Genomic DNA, 20081 nt, shown 5'->3' on the forward strand with positions numbered 1-20081 from the left:
CTTGTTTATTTTTTAATTTTTAAAAAATATTTTATCTATTGGGGCGCCTAGGTGGCTCACTCATTAAGTGTCTGCCTTCAACTCAGGTCATGATGCCAGGGTCCTGGGATAGAGCCCTGTAGCAGGCTCCCTGCTCAGTAGGAAGCCTGGTTCTCCCTCTACCACTCCTCCTGCTCGTAGTTCTCTCTCTTGCTGTGTCTCTCTGTCAAATAAATAAAATCTAAAAAAAAAAAAAAAAAAAGTTTTATTTATTTTTTAAAAGAAAGAGACAGAGCATGAGGGAGGAGGCAGAATGAGAGGGAGAAGCAGACTCCCCGCTGAGCAGGGAGCCTGATGTGGTCCTGATCCCAGGACCCTCAGATAGGACCAGAGTCAAAGGCAGATGCTCAACTGACTGAGCCACTCAAGCACCCCAACTCCTTGGTTTTTTTATTTCTTTGTTTAGATTATTTATTTATTCACGAGAGAGAGGCAGAGGGAGAGGGAGTGGGACAGGGAGAAGCAGGCTCGCCACTGAGCAGGGAGACCAGCACGGGTCTCAATTTTAGGACTCTGGGATCATGACCCGAGCAGAAGGCAGATGCTTAATTGACAGAGCCACGCAGGAGTCCGCAATTCCTTGTTTTAAAAAACAAAAAACCAAAAAAGCTACTGAACTCCTTGTTTTAAAAAAAAAAAAAAAAAAAAGCTGAAACCGCTTAATCAGTTAAAAAAAAAAAAAAAACCCAACGTAAATTTCCATCACAGAAGAATGGGTAATGAATGATGGTATAGGACGACTGAGTAAGTTATATCTCAACAAAGTTGTTAAAAAAGTTTTCTAGTGGTACACATAGGAAATTAGAGGAAAAAACAAATGCATCTGAGGTGGTAAGATTATGGATAATTGAATTCTACTTTAGTGTATTTTCCAATTGCTATGAGTACGTATGACTTTTTTCTTGTTTTCTTAAGTAAACTCTAACCCCATGTGGAGCTTGAACTCACAACCCAGAGATCAAGAGTTGCATGCTCCACCCACTAGGCCAGCTGGGCATCACAGGTATGTATTACTTCTACAAGAAGAAAAGAAACCTTTTTAAAATAGCACCAGAGGGGCTTTGCCTTCCGCTAGGGTCATAATCCCAGGATCCTGGGATCGAGCCCCATGTCGGCCTCTCTGCTCAGCAGGGAGCTTGCTTCCTCCTCTCTCTTTCTGCCTGCCTCTCTGCCTACGTGTGATCTGTCAAATAAATAAAATCTTTAAAATAAAATAAAATAGCACCAGAACCATTTTCCACTTAAACGTAAATAAGCGGCATCACAACCATTCCTCTTACCTCTCTGTAGGGTATGGTTTTTACATTTAAGCTTATCACAATACTTCAATATATTTTCATAATTGTTAGATATTATATTTATTTTTTCTTATTTCTTATTATATTATTTTTTCTTCATACACACACACATATACTGGGGTTTGGGCAGGAGGAGGGAGCAAGGGGTTCTGGTGGATGGGAGGGTGGGAGCAGGGCCGTATCAGCCCAGGTGCCCCTCCAACCCTCTCCGCCGAGCCCCCACCCCCGCCCGGGCTAAAAGCTTAAAGCGGCTTCTTCAACTCTCCCCTTCAGTGCTGCCCCGACCGCAGAGTCTCTTCCTGGGCTGCTCTTTCTTTTGGTGGGGTCACACCCTCACCTGGGGTCGCAGCCCCCTCCCTCTGGCCAGGGCCCGCTCTTCCTCGGCCCGGGGCCGGTTCCCCTGCGGGGTCAGAACGCCCCCTCACCTGGGGTCCCAGTCCCCTCCCTCGGGAGAGAGGCCGCCGGCCACGGGCAGGGGTCCCTGTTTCACACGTGGTAGAGTCGCAAGCCTCGCGCCCAGAAATCCCTGGTCGCTCCCACAGGCCGGAGGCCCCTCCTCCGGAGCCATGGAGGCCGGCGCGGGGGGGCCCGGCTCTCCCGCCGAGCGCAAGGAGGCCGGGCCCGGAGTCTCGGCGCCCGAGAGGCCCACGCCGACCGCGTCGCCTTCGCGGGAGGCGGTAGACTACTCGCCGCCCCCGTCGTCCTCAGGGCTCCCCTCGCGGCCGCTGACCTCGAGCCTAGGCGTGGGCAGGTCGCGGCTGCGCCAGGCCGGCTGGGGCGGGATGGCGGCCGGCGCGCTCCTGGAAGCCGGCCTGGCCCGGGTGCTCTTCTACCCGACGCTGTTGTACACCGTGTTCCGTGGGAAAGTGCCGGGCCGGGCGCACCGCGAGTGGTACCACCGCATTGACCCCACGGTGCTGCTGGGGGCGCTGCCCCTGCGGAGCATGACGCGCCGGGTGAGCCGCGGCGGGGGAGCCGGGCCGGGAGGCCGGGCCGCGGCGGGGCTGGGAGCCGGCAAGCGCCGCCCGCTCCTCAGCGGCCCTGTCTGAGCCCCTCTTTGCCTCGGCAGCTGGTACAGGACGAGAACGTGCGCGGGGTCATCACCATGAACGAGGAGTATGAGACGCGGTTCCTGTGTAACTCCTCAAAGGTGAGGGGCTGGGAGCGCGCCAGGGGGCAAGGGCAGGGGCGCCCGCCAGCCCCGCCCGCCACCCTGGCTGGGCCTGGGGGAGCGGGGGGGAGCGGGGTGGGCGAAGTTGGTGGAGAGCGAGCTGCAGGTGACCGTGCCCCAGAGACACGTGCCCCCAGGCTTTTTCCGCCTCTTCAGGAGGAGGGTCCGCCCTCTAAACTTAAATGGCTTCGCTGGAGGTAGAAACTAATTATGAAAGAGAAACCGATGTGAAAGGCATTTAAAAGTAGCATTGACAAAGTCTGCCTACTCCGTTGTGCACAAATATATTCTTAATTTCCGTTAACTTGAGTCAGTAACCAAATCGAAAGGCAATTTTTCTATGGCTTGATTTCATTCATTCAACATTTACTGAGCACAACATCAAGCATTGCCTTAGGCATTCAAGATGAAGACCCTATAAACTCTAAGAAGAAAAGCCACCCCCCCAGTCCCCAAGAGTAATTTATCATAAAACCACCCCCTGAAAAATTGCATAGGCTTCATTTGGCATTAATTTGAGGGAATTTTTTTTTAAAGATTTTATTTATTATTTATTTGACAGAGAGATCACAAGCAGGCAGAGAGGCAGGCAGAGAGAGAGGAGGAAGCAGGCTCCCCGCTGAGCAGAGAGCCAGATGCAGGGCTCGATCCCAGGACTCTGAGATCATGACCTGAGCCGAAGGCAGGGGCCTAACCCACTGAGCCACCCAGGCACCCCTGATTTTTTGAGGGAATTTTTATTCATATGTTAACCATAAAGTGGAACTCCAAAGTATTGTCATAACAGAGTTCAGACCTAAAACATAATTTTCATTAAGTTTCAATGCCTGTTTGCGGAACTCTCCACAACGGTTATTAGACTTTGCACTATCTTTATATAAAGACGTTGCCCTGCGACGCCTGGGTGGCTCACTCGGTTAAGCATGGGACTCTTGATTTTGGCTCAGGTCATGGTCTTAGGGTCTTAAAATCAGCCCCACCTCTGGCTCCTTTTTGGGTGTGAAGCCTGCTTAAGATTGTCTCTCTCCCTCCCCTCCCCATATCAAATAAATAAACAACATTGGTGTTGCCCTATCTTTATCATGTTGACATCTATTAGCACTACACAATCATCTTTCTTGTTTACTGATACAACCTGATGAAGATGCTATTATTTCAACCCATAGGTTTTTTTTTTTTTTTTGTAACCTAGAAATGGACTCATATTTAAAATATATTCATCAATGGGATGAATGGGTGGCTCAGTGGGTTAAACCTCTGCCTTTCAGCTCAGGTCATAATCTCAGGGTCCTGGGATCCAGCCCCGCATGGGGCTCTCTGCTCAGCAGGGAGCCTGCTTCCCCCTCTCTCTGCCTGCCTCTCTGCCTACTTGTGATCTCTCTGTCAACTAAATAAATAAATAAAATCTAAAAAAAAAAGTTTAAAATATATTCATTAGTGATGACATACATTTTTAAGAAATGGGTAACAGTTCCTTGGACTGCCCAGAGTACTTTGCTACAAGGCCTCAGGAATTATTAGCCAAAATGTTAAATGTTCCTTTGTGTGATCAGTCCTGTGGTGTAAGAGTCACAAAAAATCTTTGGGTCTGAGACATTGACATCTGTTCAATGCAGCTATATTACCCAACTAGCCTAGAGAAATCTCCATGGCAGTGGTTCTCACATTTTAATAAGCATAAATATTATCGAGCAGTCTTGTTAAAATAGCAGATTTCTAGGTACAACCCCCTAGAAATTCTGACTTAGGAACTTTAGGGTGGGGTCCAGGAATCGAGTATTTAGCAAACTCCCTAGGTATTTCTGGCATAATTGACGCAAAGCCCCATGCTGCAAACCTGCTGTTTTTTGTTAATTTCATGAGCAGTATAAAATATTGACCTTCACTCAGTCATAAAGTCTTTGGTTTCAACTAAACAGCTTAACAGATTAGCTGGAGCCTATTTGGAGTCTTTTTTTTTTCCCCCTAAGATTTTACTTTTTAAGTAATCTAAGCCCAAGGTGGGACTTGAACTTAGAACCAGATCAAAAGTTGCAAGGTCAGACAGGTACCACCTTATCTGGAGTCTTAAGGAAGAAAAATTGCTTGAAACGCCAGAGGCCTTATTTCATCTATTGCTTATTCTTTTTTTCTGAAGTGATAATGTACTAACAAAGGTAGGTGTGTTGTTTGAATTTTAAAATGGTAATTCTACTTTCCAGCATGTACTCTCTCAAAAAAATGTGGCAAAGAAGAGACTTACAGAGAAATAAAAAGCTCTTGCAAAATATAGTAGTCCAACCCTGCAGTTCCGTCACTGCACCGGTGCCAAGATTATGCAAAAACAGTTATACAACTTTTGTAGATGAATTTTATACAGCTAATATTATGCAGCTAAAGATTCAAATACCCAAAGGTACTTTAAGAACATTTTAAATCTTTTTTTTTTTTTAAGATTTTATTTATTTATTTGATAGAGACAGCGAGAGAGGGAACACAAGCAGGGAGAGTGGGAGAGGGAGAAGCAGGCTTCCCGCTGAGCAGGGATCCCGATGTGGGGCTCGATCCCAGGATCCTGGGATCATGACCTGAGCCGAAAGCGGATGCTTAACGACTGAGCCACCCAGGTGCCCCAAAAACATTTTAAATCTTGAACATAATTCTAACTCAGTAGCATAGCTGTTGTTTGATGAAAGACCAACCATGCAGGTCAGCCTTTTTTTTTTTTTTTAAGATTTTATTTATTTATTTGACACAGAGAGAGAGTACAGGCAGGGGGAGTGGTAGGGAGAGGGAGAAGCAGGCCTCCACAGAGCAGGAAGCCCAATGTGGGACTCAATCCCAGGACTCTGGGATCATGACCTGAGCCAAAGGCAGATGCTTAACCAACTGAGCCACTTAGGTGCCCCAGGTCAGCCATTTTAAAGACATCTCTGTAAGAAGTTCCTTGTTTAGAAAATAGTAAACAGTATATTCACATTGTAGTAAACCCTAAGCTTCCTTGTTGTTTTGTTGTCTCTTGGTAGCCTGTATTCGTACCACTCATGTGGGCTTTTTTCATTCTCTTTTATGCTGGCGGACCTGGTTCCAGGAATGGAGGAACGTAGGAGTCGAGCAGCTGCGGCTTAGCACAGTAGACATGACTGGAGTTCCAACCTTGGCTAACCTCCAGAAAGGAGTCCAGTTTGCTCTCAAGTACCAGGCGCTGGGCCAGTCTGTCTATGTGCATTGTAAGGCTGGGCGCTCCAGAAGTGCCACTATGGTGGCAGCGTATCTGATTCAGGTAGGAAAGGTCTTTCTGGACTGTCTATTTACAGCATATTTCTAGAACTTCAGTAACATGGTCTACTAGAAGGCCTTGGTGGCAGGAGCCATGTCCCCAGTTTCAGACTGTTGGGACGTGGAAAGCACCTGAAGCTTGCAGATAGGCTGACCTCTGGCTTTGCCACCTAACAGCTGCGTGACCTTAGGCAAAAGTGGCTTCCCCTCTCCGATCCTCAAACTAAATGTGTCATGAAGCTTGAATGAGAAAGTATGTCAAGCATTGACCTACCTACAACAGGTACTGAAAAATGAAGTTGCAAAGGATGTTAACACCAGAAAAAGGCTAAAATAAAAGCACTTCTTATAAATAACATGTCAGAAGATCTAGTACTATAGATAATAGTGCTAGTCACTTACAGCTCTGTAGGGCTCAAGATTTCTTAAAGTATTTCAGAATAAAGTTCCAGATATTAGTTTCTAGAAACAGGATCCAATGAACTTTTGTCTATTACTTTATGAACAGCAGTTGTGAGGCTTTTAAGAATATTTATAAGCAAATACTCTGTAGTCCCTTACTCCCTGTTACACAACTCCCAACTTGACTCATTTTTGTTACCTGTCTGGCCCCTGTAAAGCATTTTACTAAGTTATGTGGATAGTTTAAGGAAAAAGGAAATGTAGAGATAACAGCCTGGCTTTGAGTTACTGTGGACTGGAAAGTATGTGATTTAACAGTATTAAAGCTTTGATCATTAGGACTCCATTTACTGGAAATGGGTGCTCAGGAGGATAGTTTGGATTTAGTGAGAATTGACCCAGCTGGGCTTGAAATCTGTAGTTTCTCGGTTTTATTGAGTTCTAAACCTGACGACACAGAAGTAACCCTCCTACTTAAAGCTAAAGAGTGCTGTTTTCCTAGCCGAGGTGGCAAGTTGGATAAAAACATCTACCATATACTCTCTCCAGGAAACTCACAACCAACAGCCCAGCTCCCAGAGGACATCTAATAGGCCCATGCAGGCTTGAATTAGGATCTCAGCTTTGCATGTTCAACCTTGTTTTTCCAGGGTTTGGCAGAGCAAGAATTAGGTAGAAAGACTGACTTGTTCCCTCAGCCTATTGCGAAGTATTGTGGGATTGGTTGACTGAGGGGGTTATAGTACCCACCCCCATTTATAACATTTGGGACATGTTTTTTAAATCCCCCTCAAAATGAAGTTTTTAAAATAATGAAATTCTGAGAGTCCATTAGCACCTGTTATTAGGTCAAGGACACCTTAACACCTGCTCCTTTCTTTCTCTGATTTCCCAATCCCGTACTTCAGGTGTACAACTGGAGTCCAGAGGAGGCTGTAAGAGCCATCACCAAGATCCGGTCACACATCCACATCAGATCTGGCCAGTTGGAAGTTCTCAAAGAGTTCCACAAGGAGATTACTGCAGGGGCAGCAAAGGATAAGACTGGTCATACATCACAGACGTGAAATACACAGATTAGAAAGAACTCAAGACAACCCTGCTTGCTACAGAATCAAATAATTTTAACAGGACCAAGGGGACTTAAGCCCAGACTTGACGTAGCAGAAGTGTGCTAATTAATGGATAATTTTGCTCCCTTTGTCTTGTTTCACTTTCCTGATGTAACACTGTTGTGTGTCTGGAGAGATTTAGTGTGGCTTCAATTCACTGGTTATGGGGATATGGGATGAGGTTCCTTGTTTTCTTAAATAGGGTCAAAGAAATCTATTGTGTATCTAACACTCTGGCTAATGATATTTAGCACGACTCAGAAACATTTAACACTGGGAAAAGAGGAGAAATACTCAGCTCAGTTGTCAGACCCCAATTCACTGGCCTCATGGGCTCTCTTCCCCTTTTGGAGCAGTGATCCTCTTTGTAGAAAAGGAAGTACAGGATCCAATCCTGTACCTGTGGCGGGTATATAATCTGTTTACCTTAGGAAGTCACTCCTTCAGAATTCAAAACACACACACATATCCCTTCCAAAACTTTTATTTGTGTGAACAGTTCCTAGCTCTTGGCTTACCTTAGGGCTTTTAAGAGAGTAAAGACTTTATATACTTAAATTTGAAAAAAGTTTCTGCTATTAATCAGAAATAATACTATTTCTTTCTGGCTTACTCCTTGGAGTAAATAAAAAATAAAACCAAAGTGTTAGGCGCCTGGGTGGCTCAGTCGGTTGAGCATCTGTCTTCGGCTCAAGTCATGATCCCAGGTCCTGGGATCAAGTCCTACACTGGGCTCCCTGCTTGTGGGGAGTCTGCATTTCCCTCTGCCCCTCCCCTATTCGTTCTCTCTCTCTCTCTCTCTCTAATAAATAAAAAGAAATCTTGAAAACAAAAACAAGAGCAAAAAAACCAAAGTATTCACTGGGTATTTATCCCAAAGATACCAATGTGGTGATTTGAAGGGGCACCTGCACCCCAATGTTTATAGCATTAATGTCCACAATAGCCAAACTATGGAAAGAGCCCAGATGTCCATCGATAAATGAATGGATAAAGATAATATGGTATACACACACACACATACATACAGTGGAATATTACGTAGCCATGAAAAAAAAAACCTGAAATCTTGCCATTTGCAAAGACATGGATGGAATTAGAGGGTATTCTGCTAAGCGAAATAAGTCAATCAGAGACAATTATATGACCTCACTGATAGGCAGAATTTAAGAAACAAAGCAGAGGATCATAGGGGAAGAGAGGAAAAAAATGAAACAAGATGACAGAGAGGGAGACAAACCATAAAAGACTCTTAATCTTAGGAAATAAGCAGGGTTGCTGGAGGGGAGGGAGTGGGGGAATGGGGTGACTGGGTGATGGACACTGGGGAGGGTATGTGTTGTGGTGAGAACTGGTTATTGTATAAGACTGATGAATCAACAGACCTGTACCCCTGAAACAATACAGTCTAAGGAAAAAAAATAAATAGCATGTATATTGAGGAAAAAAAGAAAAACTCCAGGGGCGCCTGGGTGGCTCAGTCGTTAAGTGTCTGCCTTTAGCGCGGGTCATGATCTCCAGGTCCTGGGATCAAGCCCCACATCCAGCTCCCTGCTCAGCGGGAAGCCTGCTTCTCCCTCTCCTACTACCCCCGCTTGTGTTCCCTCTCTGTCAAATAAATTTTTTAAATCTTGGGGGAAAAAAAAGAACCCCCCCCCCAAAAAAAAAAACCAACCAAACAAAATCCCAAAGTGTTGATTTCCTGAGAGAGAGGTGAGAAAACACGAGATGTAGTGTCCTGAATTCTAGAGTTGGCGCTTGCTGGTGAAGGACACCTTCAGCTTAGACCATTCTTCCAACCAAAGCCTGAAGGAAAACTCTAACACTTAATTCTTTGTGGGAAAATTACCAATTAGCCACTTAGCAGGTTATAGAAAAAAGGAAGATGGGGGCATCTTTCCTTTTGTCCTGGGATCAGCGGAGCTTCCACTTGACATTGATCAGGGAACGAGAGGCGGCTGTGCCTCTGGTCTGAGAAATGGCTTACTCGGAGCCATCTGCAGGGAGGCACAGGGTTACCAGGGGACAGCCCAGGACAGATGGCCTACTCTTGGAGCAGCCACCTGAGCAGCAGCAGTCTAAAAAGCCCCAAATGAAACACCCCTATAGGTTCAGGAAAGACTGAGGTGCTGCCCTTTCTAACATGTGCCCCAAAAATAACATAGTACTCTGATCAGGGCCCCAAGGACTTGGAATTTGGATGGATAGGTGCTGGAAAACGGGAAGGTAAAAGTCAGCTGCTCTTCCCCCCACAGCCTTAGGCCAACACAAACTGCAAATTAGTTAGTAGCACCTTAATGCCTCTGGTGACAGTTACAGCTGATGTGGCAGGGTCAAGCTTGTAGGTGTTAGCATCCCCCTTTTTATATCGGTCCCGAAAAACATAGATGCTTCCATTACAGCTGGCGATCTTCCAGAGGGATGGGGCAGAGCTCCAGGCCTCAGGAAGGCAAAGCCGGGTAAAGCTGTCTAGCAGGGGATTGTAGCACACCAGGGAGTCCCCTTCAGCCACGATAAACACTAGATCCTTATGCACAGCTGCGTGCATGCGACCTGCGAAGGGCAGAACATAGGGCTTCACATGGCATTTGTCTGTCTCTGTGTCAAAGCACTGGATGAGTCGGGAAGGTTTGGTAAAGAAGTCCAGGTCATTCTCCTCCCCCCCTAGTAAGTAGATGATCCCGTTAAGGTTGGCACCAGCAGCCCCTGACACAGCCACCTCTAGCTGGGTTGTCTCTGTCCAGACGTTATCACCTACCCGATAATAGATAACTGCATTGGAGAGGGTATCCTGCAGTGTCTTGCCACCCAGTGAATAGATAGCATCTTTCCCAGGCACAGACACCAGGGTGTGCTGGAGCCGGTCCCGGGGCAGAGGCGCACACCACTCCCAGTCCACAGTGGCATTGTTGCACTTCCACATGCGCCGTGGGATGGACCCTCCCACCACGTATAAGTCTCCACCATGCTTACAGGCTGCAGTGATCTGGTGGCACAAGCTGTTTTGGCCACTTACACTGATGGAATCATCTTCTGCACAGTGTAAGGACACAGCCAACGAGTGGGTACGAGATGACTCTTTGCCGATCAGGTAAATGTGCACATTCTCCCCGATCTCCTATTGGCAAAATTAAAATCATAGATGACATCTATCAGTTCTAGGCTAAGGCTCAGCTGAGACACCTACCCTTAAGGTTCTGGACCACACACGTGAATCCTGCTCTAACCTACTACCCTCAAGTTACTGTGTGTCATCCTGATGTCCTCCAGTCACTTTCTTTCAGACATTTTATGCCGGGGCAGAGAATCTTTTGTTTTCATTCCAAGTGGGTGCTTTAGAAAAAAGGTGCTTAGGATAATGCAATAGTGAAAGTAGTTCTCTCAAGGAACTTTGTGGAGCTCAGAGGCTGGTGGTTTCTGGGCTCATGCAGACATCCTCCTCCCCAGTGCTTAACTTTGAGCCAGAGATGACTCATTCACCAGCTATCAAAGAGGCCAGATTAATAGCTGGAATGCATAGATATTATGGTGTCCCAACTCTACAGAGAAATTTGCCTTACCTTCAAGCTAGTTCTGAGTGACTCTGCAAAGGCCTCTCTTTCTTCTTTATTGAAATTGATCCAGGCTTCTATTGCCTCTGTTGGGTTCTGGGAACATGGAACTCCATCTGTGAGAGTCAAAGGAAAGACACGGTCAATGGCAATCCAATAACCCAAAAGGGAAATTTAGAGCCAGTGTGAATCACTTTGTTGGACTATCACTGTGTGTGTGTGTGTGTGTGTGTGTGTGTGTGTGTGTGTAAGAAATAAACCTAAATTGCTTACCTCACTTGCACAGTCAGGATTGTTTTTGTTTGTTTTTTAAAGATTTATTTACTGGGCACATGGGTGGCTCAGTTGGTTAAGCATCTGACTCTTGGTTTTGGTTCAGGTCATGATCTCATGGTCGTGAGATCAAGCCCCACATGGGGCTCTCTGCTTAGTGCAGAGTCTGCTTCAGATTCTTTCTCCTTCTCCCTCCCCCTCTGCTCCTTCCCATTTGCACCCTCACATATGCACTCTCTAAAATAAATAAAATCTTTTTATTTTTTTTCTATTTTTTTTAAAAGATTTTATTTATTTGACAGACGGAGATCACAAGCAGGCAGAGAAGCAGGCAGAGAGAGAGGAGGAAGCAGGCTCCATGCTGAGCAGAGAGCCCGATGTGGGGCTCGATCCCAGGACTCTGAGATCATGATCTGAGTTGAAGGCAGAGGCTTTAACCCACTGAGCCACCCAGGTGCCCCCTAAATAAAATCTTTTAAAAAAAGATTTATTTGAGAGAGCATGCAAGAGCGCAGGGGGAGGGGGGATGCAAAGGGAGAGGCAGAGAGGATCTCAAGCAGACTGACTCTTTGCTGAGTTCAGAGCCCCACATGAGGCTTGATCTTACAACACCAAGACCAGGACCTGAGCTGAATCCGTGAGAATAAAGCTCATCAATCAACCCACCCAGGCACTCCCAGGGTCAGGATTGTTAGCTAAAATTGGCTCTTCACTTAAAATGTCTGTTATGTGGATATCTTTTTTTTTTCTCAAAACTTTTTTTTTTTTTAAAGATTTCATTTATTTATTTGACAGAGAGACACAGCGAGAGAGGGAACACAAGTAGGGGGAATGGGAGACAGAGAAGCAGGCTTCCCGCTGAGCAGGGAGCCTGATGTGGGACTCAATCCCAAGACCCCGGAATCATGACCTGAGCCGAAGGCAGACATTTAATGACTGAGCCACCCAGGAGCCCCATCTTTTTTTAGTATTTTATTTATTTATTTGACAGAAAGAAAGACAGCAAGAGCAGGAACACAAGCAGGAGGAGTGGGAGAGGGAAAGCAGGCTTCCCGCCAGGCAGGGAGTCCGATGCGGGGCTCAATCCCAGGATCCTAGGATCATGACCTGAGCCAAAGGCAGAGGCCCAACCATCTGAGCCACCCAGGTGCCCCTGTTATGTAAATATCTTAACTCATCATCAATTTACTTAGGTAATCAATCTCATAGGTACAGGGAAAGTGCAGGATAGATGAGAACATTTATATACAAAACAGCTCCTCACTACCTTTTGGGGATAAGCACTGCTTCTTTTTTTTTTTTTTTTTTGATTCAATACTTGTATATAGTTGACCCTTAAAAAACACGGGTTTGAAGTGTGTGGGTATGCTTACATGCAGATTTTTTTTTCAATAAATGCAGTATAGTATTGCAAATGTATTTTCTCTTCCTTATGATTTTCCGAATAACATTTTCTTTTTTCTAGTTTTATTGTAAGAACACAGTACATAATACATAAAACATACAAAATATATGTTGATTCCTTATGTTACTGATAATGCTTCCGATCAGTAGTGGGGATTTGTGAAGTTTGAGGGGAGTCAAAATTATACACGGATTTTGACCATGTGGAGGTCGCAATCCTTATCCCCACACTGTTCAAGGATTAATTGTGTATCACAAAGTACTGCTTTTCTTTTCCAGGGTTCTTCCTCTGGAAAGGACTGCCTACGACAGCAGCTTAAATCTCACCTCAGTCTCTAAGGGATCTAAATTCCTACCAGGAATAATAATGTAAATTAATACCAGAAAGTCTGAAGATTCCTTTCTCCTGAACTAGAATCTCCACTAAATGTCATACCCAACTAGTTGAGTATGATGTGCCCCTCCACCTCAACTTACCCGAGATGATATCAGTGAGTAGATGGTGGGGCAGGTGGAGAAATTCCTCTGTGCTCTGCAGCTGGGCCAGGTGGGCCTTGGCACAGTGTTTGGCAGAGGTGTAGAGCTCAGGATCACTGTGCCTGTCTGCCAACCACATCACCTGAAGGCAGTTCCCCACCTGCACTGTGCGGGCCAAAAACCGAGAACATTCCTCAAAGAGAGAGGTCAGCTGATACATGTCTGACACCTCATAAATTTCCTGTAGTTCTTCAGCTCGAAGTTTCACAGTCCCGTGGTAGATATAATCCACCAGGAGCTGGAAAACCGATTCGCTGACATCCTGCAGTACAATCACTCGGTTGTGAGCCTCCTTCAGGTTCGAAGTGAACATGGACCGGAAAAAGCAGCTCTGAGCTGAGAGGACCAGCCGGTGGAGCTGAAACTCCCGGCCTTCCACTGAGATGGTGACATCAGCAAAGAGCTCTTCCTCCAGACACAGTTTCATGATGCCCTGAGCCACACGGCCGGAGTGTGACCTATCTTTAAAAGTGTAGTTCACAAAGTAGTTTTCATCCATGGATGCTCCAGGCTCCTCTGGTGATTCCATGGTAGCCAACTTCTCTCTCTGCCAGCCGTCTGCAAAGCAACACCACCCTGAGTAATGGGGAATCCACAGTCTATGAATCCAACTGCTCAATTCAGGGAGGGAGAAGGTAAAAGACACAGCAAAGTGGGTGGAGATTGGCCTTAGTCCTAATGACATCTCGGAAGCTCTCCTCTAACCAAAACTGAGTTCACTCTCCTGCACTGGCACTCCATCCCTAATGAAATCGGTAAAATTTCCTATTCTCGGTGTTTCCCTAAGAAAACAGAATATTCCTTTCCATGATGTAACAAAAGCCTTGGTATTTAGGCCAACATGTGAAAGACAGGTGCTGGCAGAAGCTTATGATCTTAAGCCTGGCAAAAAGCCTTACTAACCAAATGACTATTGGGCACAAAACTAGTGACGTTCTGGGCAGCAGAACCCGACAAACAGACCCCCACTTTCCTGTGGCAAAGGTCCCTCTTCCCTCGCGAATGGAGTTCAGACCTCCCAAAATGAGGCTTGCCATGGGATATCGATTAGCCCATTTTCTCTTTTCTGCTTCTCTCCTGCACTTCCCTGCTCGCCCTAAAGACTCCCCAAGACTTCGTCCCAGAACGCGAGGAAGCCCAGTCCTCCCTAGCCTGGGGCATTAGTAGGCCCTTCGCCTTGAGCTGTGTCCCCGCGCCACCTGGAGTCGCCTAGGAAACGGTCGCTAGGGAAACCGTTCATCTCTCCACCGCCCCCGACTCCCCTCCACGCCCCCTCCCGGCGCCCGCCTGCCCGCGTCAAAAGCTTAGCTCCGGGAGCGGGGGAGGGGAGTGGAATGTGGAACCCAGAACTCCCGCCCCTTCCCCTCCTCTCACCCGTCGGGTTCTTTAGGGTCCTCGCTTCCTCTCCAGCCTCTGCTACACCAAACTAAGATCACGTTCACCTCACGGTTTCCCCACCTGCCTGCCTCGGTTTCTCACCTGCCTTCCCTCCTTTCATTCCTAAGCCCGGAATCCGGAACCTCTGCTTTCCGCCCCGCGTCCGCCCGGAAGAAAATCAGACGCACACTTCCGCTTCCGGTCCGTGCCCTTGGGGCTCCGTGCCCTGTGGGTCTTGCCTTGGCTGCCTGGTTACATCGGGGAACATGGCGGCGGCGGCGGCGAGGGGCTGGTGGCGGGGCCTTGTGGGGTCCGTGGCGCTGGCCAGGGGTAAGCTGGGGGCAGCTGGCTGAGGCCCGGGGCGGGAGCGGAGGCGCGCTTAGCGAAGGGAGCCCATCAAACCTCACTTCGCGCTTGTGTCTTTTTATCTTCCGGCGCAGGGGCCGGGCGACCTTCGGTGCTGTTGCTGCCGGTGAGGAGGGAAAGCACCGCGGCCGACACGCGCCGTGAGTATGTGCGGGCCTGGCCCTTCTCGGGACTGTAGACGGGGGCCCCTTCATTCTTTCCGTCAGGTGTTTGCCCTGGGATGCCCTTCCCTGTGTCCTCTGTCAAATCTCTGCTTGTGGAGACCTGACTGTAGTAGGTCTCATTCTGCGAGCAGAATCGGGGTCTCCCTGTGTTCTTATGTCTCCCTCTTATGGCCCTGATTACCCCTTGTCCGTTTCTGTGAGTCCTTTTCTCTCTGATTAAATTGTCAGCTCTTTGAGAGCAGGAAACAACGTTCGGGTCTTAGAGCCCTGTTAAGATAGTAGCTCACATTGAGTACTTGTGTGTTATGCAGCTTTCTAAGTGGTTTAGCGAATCATTTTATTTAGTCTTCAGAACAATCTTAGGAGGTAGATAGCATTGTGATCCTCCTCCTGTGGATTAGGAAACAATTCAGAGAAGTAACTTGCCCAGAGTCACAGAGGTAGTGAGTGGCAGCAGGCCTGCCTGCTGAACCATGGTGTGTGCAACCTGTGATGTGTGCGTACTCAGTGATTGAGGGATGCGTGAATGGGTGTACGGAGATATATTACAATCGACATCAGCAGATAGAGTCAGGAGACCTGGCATTTCCTCCTTTTGGACCTCAGTTTCCGCATCAGTGGGGGAAAAAGTTGTTGTTGTTTTTTTAAGATTTTATTTGAGAGAGAAATTGCAACACAGCGAGAGAGAGCATAAGTAAGGAGGAAAGGAAGAGAACAGGGTGAACCGACTGAACCACCTAGGCACCCCCATTAAACAAGTTTTCGACTAGATAGTCTTTGAGGGCCCTTCAGCCCTGAAGTTCTTAGCTTGAGAACCTGCTGTGAGCCAGGTGCTAAGGAGATACAAAGAAGCAAAAGTTCTGGTTCCCACCTTAAAGAGTTCCTGGTCTGGTAAGAGAGTTGAGATAAGGGGCGCCTGGGTGGCTCAGTGGGTTAAAGCCTCTGCCTTCGGCTCAGGTCATGGCCTCTGGGTCCTGGGATTGAGCCCCACATCAGGCTCTCTGCTCAGCAGGGACCCTGCTTCCCTCTCTCTCTCTGCCTACTTGTGATCTGTCTGTCAAATAATAAATAAAATCTTAAAAAAAAAAAAAAAGAGAGTTGAGATAATATGATGCTTTAGCAGAAATGCAGGCATTGTGAAGGAAGAACCAGGGAATAGCTTTGAGAAGAGGCAAATACCCCAACTGCAGTAATAAGAAGAGTCTTTGTAGATTCTGAGGTGACATTTTTCCAAAGTTTTCCCTGGAAGAGGAATTCTCTACCCTCTCCTTCTTCAAGGTTCTGCAGGGAGCCCTGTTGGGAGACAACCCTGCTTGTGAGCCCGAGACTGAATGCAGGGGTGGCTGCTCCCTTCTCATTCCTTTGTTAAATATGCCTTCTCCTTCCAGCCACTGTCAGACCACGGGATGATGTGGCCCACAAGCAGCTCTCAGCATTTGGAGAGTATGTGGCTGAAATTCTGCCCAAGTACGTCCAGCAAGTTCAGGTAATATTCACAATGGTTGTTTGGTCATGGGTCAAGAAAGAACCATGTTTTCAGGGCATGTAGGAGTAGGCAGCCTCGTGTTAAAGAAACCAGTCTCTTCTCTGCCACTTGGTGTTCTTTCTCTGTTCTAAACCAGGAGACTCCAGCTGAAGTTAGCTGCTCTTTCAATAGCTCTTTGTTCCTTCTTTTCTCCCTTTCCATGTCTGCAGGTGTCTTGCTTCAATGAGTTAGAGATCTGTATCCATCCTGATGGAGTCATCCCAGTGCTGACTTTCCTCAGGGATCACACCAATGCACAATTCAAGTCCTTGGCTGACTTGACAGCAGTGGACATCCCCACTCGGCAGAACCGTTTTGAGGTCAGTTGGGAAATTTGAGAAGATTTGGTGGGTAAAGAAGAGGGACTACAAGTCCTAGAGTAAGAGCTACCAGTGGGAGCTGCAGGCCTCCTTAGTTTTAGTTCAGGTCAAACAATACAACACAGCAGTTAAACTAGGGCCACAGATCAGGCAAACCTCAAGTTTGAATCCTAGCTCTGCCACTAATAGGCTACGTTTTTAACTTCAGACATCTTAATTTTTCCAAGCTTAAGATTTCTTTCTTTCTTTTTTAAGGTTACTTATTTTTTTTGAGAGAGAGCACGCATGCACAAACAGGGTAGGGACAGAGGGAGAAGCAGACTCCCTGCTGAGTGGGGAGCCTGATCCCAAGACCCTGAGATCATGACCCAAGCCAGAGTCAGATGCTTAACCTATCAAGCCACCCAGGCACCCCTAAGCTTTACATTTCTTATGTTCAAAATAAGAATAAAATTGTCCCTACCTCATAGAGTGGTTGTGAGGATGAAATGAGATAGTACAAGTAGACGTCCAGCACGTGGGATGTTCTTAATACATTTAGCTGTTGATATTTACTGATCATCTATTTGCTAGATCTTGGGATTAAAGGGGAAGTAATACCCAATACCTACCTTCAAGGAGTCCCCTCAACTCTGGTGAGGGAGAAGGACACATAAAGAGCTGACCGTGATAACATGTAATGCGTGGGATGTTAGATGATAGGAGAATACAGGAGGGGCACTCAGTTCTGTCTGGGATGCTTTGAAGAAAGAAAGAATGTTTGTGCTGAACCTTCACAGATGACCAAGAGACCAGGAATTAGCCCAGTAAGGACTGGGGCTGGGAGAGGGGAGTCCAGAGTCATCCCAGACAGAAGGAATAGCATGAGCAACGACAAGCATGCTGACATGCTAAGCTGTAGCATGGCTTAGGCCTTCAGAAGTAGTTCTAAATATAGGAGAACCTTGAGGTTTTTGAGCTTTAGGACAGAAGACACGTTACAGGTAGAATCCTAACCCACCTTGTATCATGGTTATTGATGTTCTCACTCAGGGACTCCCACCCTAGACCCTGTACTGTAGCCATCTTGGTCTTCCAGCTCCTTTTGCTCTTCCTAGATTGTTTACAACCTGCTTTCTCTGCGCTTCAACTCTCGGATCCGTGTGAAGACCTATACAGATGAGCTGACACCCATTGAGTCCACGGTTTCTGTGTTTAAGGCAGCTAACTGGTATGAGAGGGAGGTGAGTTACCGGACATGGTGGATCCTGTCTTTAGGCCAGAGTTGCAGAATTGGCTGAAACTCTTGTATGCAGTGCATCCTCAGCCCTTTGTTGGTCATGATGGACTAGTTGCCTGAGGGCCTCTTTTTTTTCTAGATCTGGGACATGTTTGGAGTCTTCTTTGCTAACCACCCTGACCTAAGAAGGATCCTGACAGACTATGGCTTTGAGGGACATCCTTTCCGGAAAGACTTTCCCCTGTCTGGCTACGTTGAGGTAGGAGGAACCATGGAACTGGGACAGCAGCCTCAGTGAAAGACTGGCAGGGAACCTGGGATATTCTGGGCATGGCAGGAAATATGGTCTATGTATTGTGGTGGGCCTAAGAGCATAGGCTCGGGGCGGGGAGAACATAGGCTCTGGATTCAAATCCTAGCACCACTTCTGTAATCTGGGGCCTGTTATTTAATTTCTCTATGACGATTTTCTTAGCTTCAAAATGGGAACAGTAGTACTTAACTAATAAGATTTATGGTGAGTTGAATGATGTATGCATATAGCCTGGTGTCCTGTAAATACTCAGTTGACATTAACCATTATCGTAATGATCATTTCAATGTCCAAGGCGACCTTGAGGACACACTTCGTCTGTTCACAAGATCTAAAAGCGAAGGACCATTTTACCCTGCCCTGGACCTCTGAGAAGGCAGCTGACAGGGAGGACACTAAACGTTTAGCCCTTGAGAACGCTCAGTGGCAGGATAATTAACACGTGACTACAAAGGCCTTAAGGAGAATTCCAGTGCTTTGCTTTACCACCTTTGTGCTACAGGTTGTTCATGAGCAGGAAGACAGTCTATTGCATACACAAACTTGTGATTTTGTAGCAAAGTAACTTTTCAGAAATGTTGAGATAGTAGCCATCCACCTTTTCTTCTCAATACCCAGAAATGCCTGTTTTCTCAGTGTTTTGCATGGGCCCATTTGCTTCTCCAGCTGCTTCTGCTTAGGGCTACTTCCCTCTCCTTGTTTTCACTGTCTCCCTTATCTGGTTGCCTCTTCACCCCACCACCGGTTTGTCTTTACCTTATCCAGCTGATCCTCCCACCAAGAAAAGCATCCCAAATTTACTGCCTTGCATCTTGAGTGATAATGCCAAAAGCCACGTGGTCAGAACTTGAGTGCTTGCCAGTTTAGGGTCACTCTTTTCAGCCACTGACTTGCTTCCTAATCCTGGGCTGATGCTCGCCATTTCTTTATAAGTATGGATGGGTAAGCAAAGTCATTTGTGCTGGAAAAGGAGCTCAGAGTTTATGTGGGCATGGTGAGCAGGGGAGCCTGGCTGGGTGACGGCAGGCCATTTTGGACTAAGGGTAGGATGTGACTTGATCGGTAATCATGTGCGTGGACACTTGCTGACAGAGGCTGGGATCGCACTCAAGGACAGAGAAGTAATGCGGTTGGTGAAGTCACCTGTGCCTGTGGAAAAGGAGGCTCCTTAGCTGCTCAGTAGCTCTGAACGAGGTCTTCCTCAGTGCTTAAGCCTGTCTTTCTCTTCTGCAGTTACGCTATGACGATGAGGTGAAGCGGGTGGTGGCTGAGCCAGTGGAGTTGGCCCAGGAGTTCCGCAAGTTTGACCTGAACAGCCCATGGGAGGCTTTCCCTGCCTATCGCCAGCCCCCTGAGAGTCTCAAGCTTGAAGCAGGAGACAAGAAACCTGAAACCAAGTAGCTCCAGCGAAGGCATGTGGATACTAGAAAGCGCTTTATCTATAACTGAGCATCCCTGTAAATAAACTCCTGAGACTAATCATTTCTTGTGTGCTTAATGGTAGAAATGAAGCTTGACTTGGGAGAGGGGAGATTCAGCAGTTTTTCCCGTCTTCCTTAAAGTGAATACCAACCCAGGAATCTCTTTTAATGGGACTAAGTAGTACAGTTGCAGACATGGTGACCTGCAGGCCTGGACGTACTTCTGAGAGAGGAACTCTGGAGCTGAAATGGAAAGTTCTCACTGTCCACAGGGCTTAGGATGGGTGTGGCACGGCATCTCCTGAAAGCTGGAGGGCCCTCAACAACTGCA

General features: G+C 47.0%; 3 protein-coding genes across 8 annotated transcripts; 2 read left to right on the forward strand and 1 right to left on the reverse strand.

Moving 5' to 3' along the window:
• Positions 1-1693: 1693 nt before the first annotated feature.
• Positions 1694-7305, forward strand: PTPMT1 (protein tyrosine phosphatase mitochondrial 1). Of its 2 annotated transcripts, XM_047690616.1 has the most exons (4): positions 1710-2293; positions 2407-2487; positions 5579-5770; positions 7077-7305. In XM_047690616.1, exons 1-4 carry the CDS (start codon positions 1904-1906, stop codon positions 7233-7235), a joined length of 822 nt encoding a protein of 273 aa, XP_047546572.1. In that variant the 5' UTR covers positions 1710-1903; the 3' UTR covers positions 7236-7305. The 2 variants fall into 2 exon arrangements, with proteins under 2 accessions (XP_047546574.1, XP_047546572.1); XM_047690618.1 differs by lacking the exon at positions 5579-5770 and having other exon boundaries at positions 1694-2293.
• A 1737-nt stretch (positions 7306-9042) lies between these two features.
• On the reverse strand, positions 9043-14665 carry KBTBD4 (kelch repeat and BTB domain containing 4). 5 transcript variants are annotated; one of them, XM_047690598.1, is made up of 4 exons: positions 14525-14665; positions 12986-13603; positions 10841-10947; positions 9043-10398 (listed from the first exon to the last, which is right to left on the reverse strand). In XM_047690598.1, exons 1-4 carry the CDS (start codon positions 14541-14543, stop codon positions 9538-9540), a joined length of 1605 nt encoding a protein of 534 aa, XP_047546554.1. In that variant the 5' UTR covers positions 14544-14665; the 3' UTR covers positions 9043-9537. The 5 variants fall into 5 exon arrangements, with proteins under 5 accessions (XP_047546554.1, XP_047546555.1, XP_047546557.1 ...); XM_047690599.1 differs by having other exon boundaries at positions 14420-14563; XM_047690601.1 differs by having other exon boundaries at positions 12986-13599; positions 14420-14560.
• NDUFS3 (NADH:ubiquinone oxidoreductase core subunit S3) lies at positions 14616-19808 on the forward strand. The gene is made up of 7 exons (XM_047690619.1): positions 14616-14752; positions 14863-14928; positions 16341-16438; positions 16648-16797; positions 17895-18020; positions 18156-18275; positions 19563-19808. The coding sequence occupies exons 1-7, from the start codon at positions 14689-14691 to the stop codon at positions 19728-19730; spliced, it is 792 nt and encodes a 263-aa protein (XP_047546575.1). The 5' UTR covers positions 14616-14688; the 3' UTR covers positions 19731-19808.
• The last annotated feature ends 273 nt before the right edge of the window (positions 19809-20081 follow it).

Source organism: Lutra lutra, chromosome 10 (genome assembly GCF_902655055.1).
Source record: "Lutra lutra chromosome 10, mLutLut1.2, whole genome shotgun sequence".
Classification (NCBI taxonomy): domain Eukaryota; kingdom Metazoa; phylum Chordata; class Mammalia; order Carnivora; family Mustelidae; genus Lutra; species Lutra lutra.

Bases quoted from the DNA above. Each gene is read 5' to 3' on its own strand.
- PTPMT1 (XM_047690616.1), top strand. From the start codon at position 1,904: ATGGAGGCCGGCGCGGGGGGGCCCGGCTCTCCCGCCGAGCGCAAGGAG. The intron at 2,294-2,406 runs GTGAGCCGCGGC...TTGCCTCGGCAG, and splicing joins TGCGGAGCATGACGCGCCGG to CTGGTACAGGACGAGAACGT. The intron at 2,488-5,578 runs GTGAGGGGCTGG...ACCTGGTTCCAG, and splicing joins TCCTGTGTAACTCCTCAAAG to GAATGGAGGAACGTAGGAGT.
- KBTBD4 (XM_047690597.1), bottom strand. The intron at 10,948-12,985 runs GTAAGTTGAGGT...TGACTCTCACAG, and splicing joins ACTCACTGATATCATCTCGG to ATGGAGTTCCATGTTCCCAG. The intron at 10,399-10,840 runs GTAAGGCAAATT...TTTTGCCAATAG, and splicing joins CACTCAGAACTAGCTTGAAG to GAGATCGGGGAGAATGTGCA.
- NDUFS3 (XM_047690619.1), top strand. From the start codon at position 14,689: ATGGCGGCGGCGGCGGCGAGGGGCTGGTGGCGGGGCCTTGTGGGGTCC. The intron at 18,021-18,155 runs GTGAGTTACCGG...TTTTTTTTCTAG, and splicing joins CTAACTGGTATGAGAGGGAG to ATCTGGGACATGTTTGGAGT. The intron at 18,276-19,562 runs GTAGGAGGAACC...TCTCTTCTGCAG, and splicing joins CCCTGTCTGGCTACGTTGAG to TTACGCTATGACGATGAGGT.